We start from the raw sequence: 2,349 nt of genomic DNA, 5'->3' as shown, positions 1-2,349 counted from the left end.
TCTAATTGTTTCCTTTGCCTACCTATAACGAAAACAACAAATTTTCATCATCATACAAAGACTGCGTTAACAAAATTCACCTCTCCCATATATCCTCAAAGCAGATACTAAAGCTAAATCACTGTTCATTAGTATAAAGAGGGAACTTCCATGAGTATATCATAGTTAAAAGGACTGCAACCAAGTTGTTCACGCATAATTACCTAACCCAGTCTGAGTATTTGGCATTCGCTGTGCGCCTTCCACGCCCTACAACTGCCAAACGTGCTGCATTTTCATGGATACCAAAGAGAGCAGGAACATAGGAACCAACATGGACGTATACATCAAAAGCTTTACAAAATATGCCCTCATCACCCTCAAGTTCCTCCAAACTATCAACATTTCCACTGACAAGACATGTAATTGCCAATTCTTCCCCGCTTCTTTTTTGTTCCAAGACAAAAGGCAGAGCTTTTCTCATTGAATCATCCACAAGAGATTGAACCAATGAGTCCCAAATAGTTGGTTTTGTTGATACCAAGGAAATAGGCACTCTACATGTTTTTGAGTTGAATAAAAGTTCAGGATTGGAGTTCAAGAGAATTCTTAGAGAACTGGAGAGTCTGCTCATATGCATTTACCAAAACAACAGCTTTGAACCACCATTGTGAGTCCTAGTAGTTGTGTATGCGCCTGAAATGGAAAAAATTCCTCTTTAATTTTACTTTCCAATTCAATTTGTTTGTCTACTTCGATTTTTAGTCGGCTTTAAGAAAATGCCTCTTCTATTTTTTGACAACTCTTCACTTTCAACTTCCACGTGACACATTTAAAATAAAAAAATTAAGGGCATTTTGATCCAAATAACATATCTTTAATTTAATATTATAAAATTAAAAAATATGTACTCACTCGTTCTATTTTACATGTCATCATTTTCTTTTTGTTCCGTCCCAAAAAAAATCAAAATTTTTATTTGATAATTATTTAATAACATCTTTTTTATTTTATCCTTAACGAATCTCACTTAATAATGCATGAGAAAAGACAACTAAAAGATAAAGATTAAAGTGACTTTAAGAAGACAATATTATAAACTTTACAAAATCATTATTTATTTGACAAAAAGCCACACATAAAATAGGACGGAAGCGAGTACTATTTATTTTCTTAAACTTGGAGTAAAATCAAAACAGGACAAACTGACTGAAACGGCAAGAGTACCTTTATTTGTTGTAGTTCAAAAACAAAGATTTCCTACGAGGGGAACCTTTTTCTTCAAAATAAAGAATAAGGAAAGAAGGTAAAATACCTTGGTGGGCTTCAAGTAAGGTTGTTACTGATGGGTTTTCTGCCAAATTTGGAATCGAGCCATTTTTGAAAAGAAATCTGCAGCTGCTGCTCGCCATCGTCGCCCCAAAACAAGAAGGTGAATGACCGTATTTGCTAACAGGGGCTGTGCATCATCTGTCGATTGATTCAATTTTACGTGTTATTAGTTAGATTTATAGGTTTTTAATTTTTAAATATATAAAATTAATAATTAATTAATAAAATATTTTTTATTGATTTTTAATTTTTAATGATTTGATTTTTTATTTAATCAATAAAAAAATATTTATAAAATAAAAATACTAACAACTAATATAAAAAAATGAAATCTTAGCTATCGCTAAAATTCTAAGTAATGTATTTTAATTTATAAAAATCTCCAAACTTAAATTGAATGTTAGTTAGAAAAAAAATTAAATTCTAATTGTTGGAAACTATAAATACTTCAAGTTTTTTAATACGATAATAACCGAGTTTTATATTGATCTTTGTTACCCTAAATAAGTTAATACTTTGTGAATCACTGAATTGTGAATAAGTAATGCATATAATATATATATATATACACACATTTATTTATATACAGAGAGATTTATATATATAACATAAATAGAAATAAAACAATAATATAGTGTATCTTTATTAGGTTATTGATTTAATTGATAATTAAATAAGCTAAAACCAAAATCGAACCGTTAACCCAATAAAATTTTTTATAAAATCAATAAAAAATCATTAACCCAATATCAATGATCCAATAATATTTTTATTGATTCGATTTATCGATCTATTACTCCGTTAATGTTTACCTGTGCAATATTAGTTCTGTTATTATGAGGTAATCTCAACATTGGGAAATGAAAAAATATTTTATATTAAAAGTGTGATGGATTTGGAAACACTCTTCGGAAGTTTTTGTATTTCATTAAAAAATTTCTCATGTTTCTAAACTATTTTTTAGGAGTTAAAAATTAATTAAATATTTATAATAAAAAAATTTCTTATTAGGAGTCATAAAATTAATGATAATTAATA

The 2,349-nt window shown here is 28.4% G+C and overlaps 1 protein-coding gene across 1 annotated transcript; it reads right to left on the bottom strand.

Moving 5' to 3' along the window:
- Window positions 1-1,464, bottom strand: LOC107857550 (the record flags this gene model as incomplete). The annotated part of the gene is given in 3 exon segments (XM_047405996.1): window positions 1-18; window positions 204-675; window positions 1,295-1,464. Coding segments are annotated over 2 exon segments (434 nt in total), but the record flags the coding sequence as incomplete, so codon positions are not given.
- Window positions 1,465-2,349: the final 885 nt, after the last annotated feature.

This window comes from Capsicum annuum, unplaced genomic scaffold (assembly GCF_002878395.1).
Source record: "Capsicum annuum cultivar UCD-10X-F1 unplaced genomic scaffold, UCD10Xv1.1 ctg82989, whole genome shotgun sequence".
NCBI lineage: Eukaryota > Viridiplantae > Streptophyta > Magnoliopsida > Solanales > Solanaceae > Capsicum > Capsicum annuum.
This window is presented reverse-complemented; position numbering and strand designations above follow the sequence as displayed.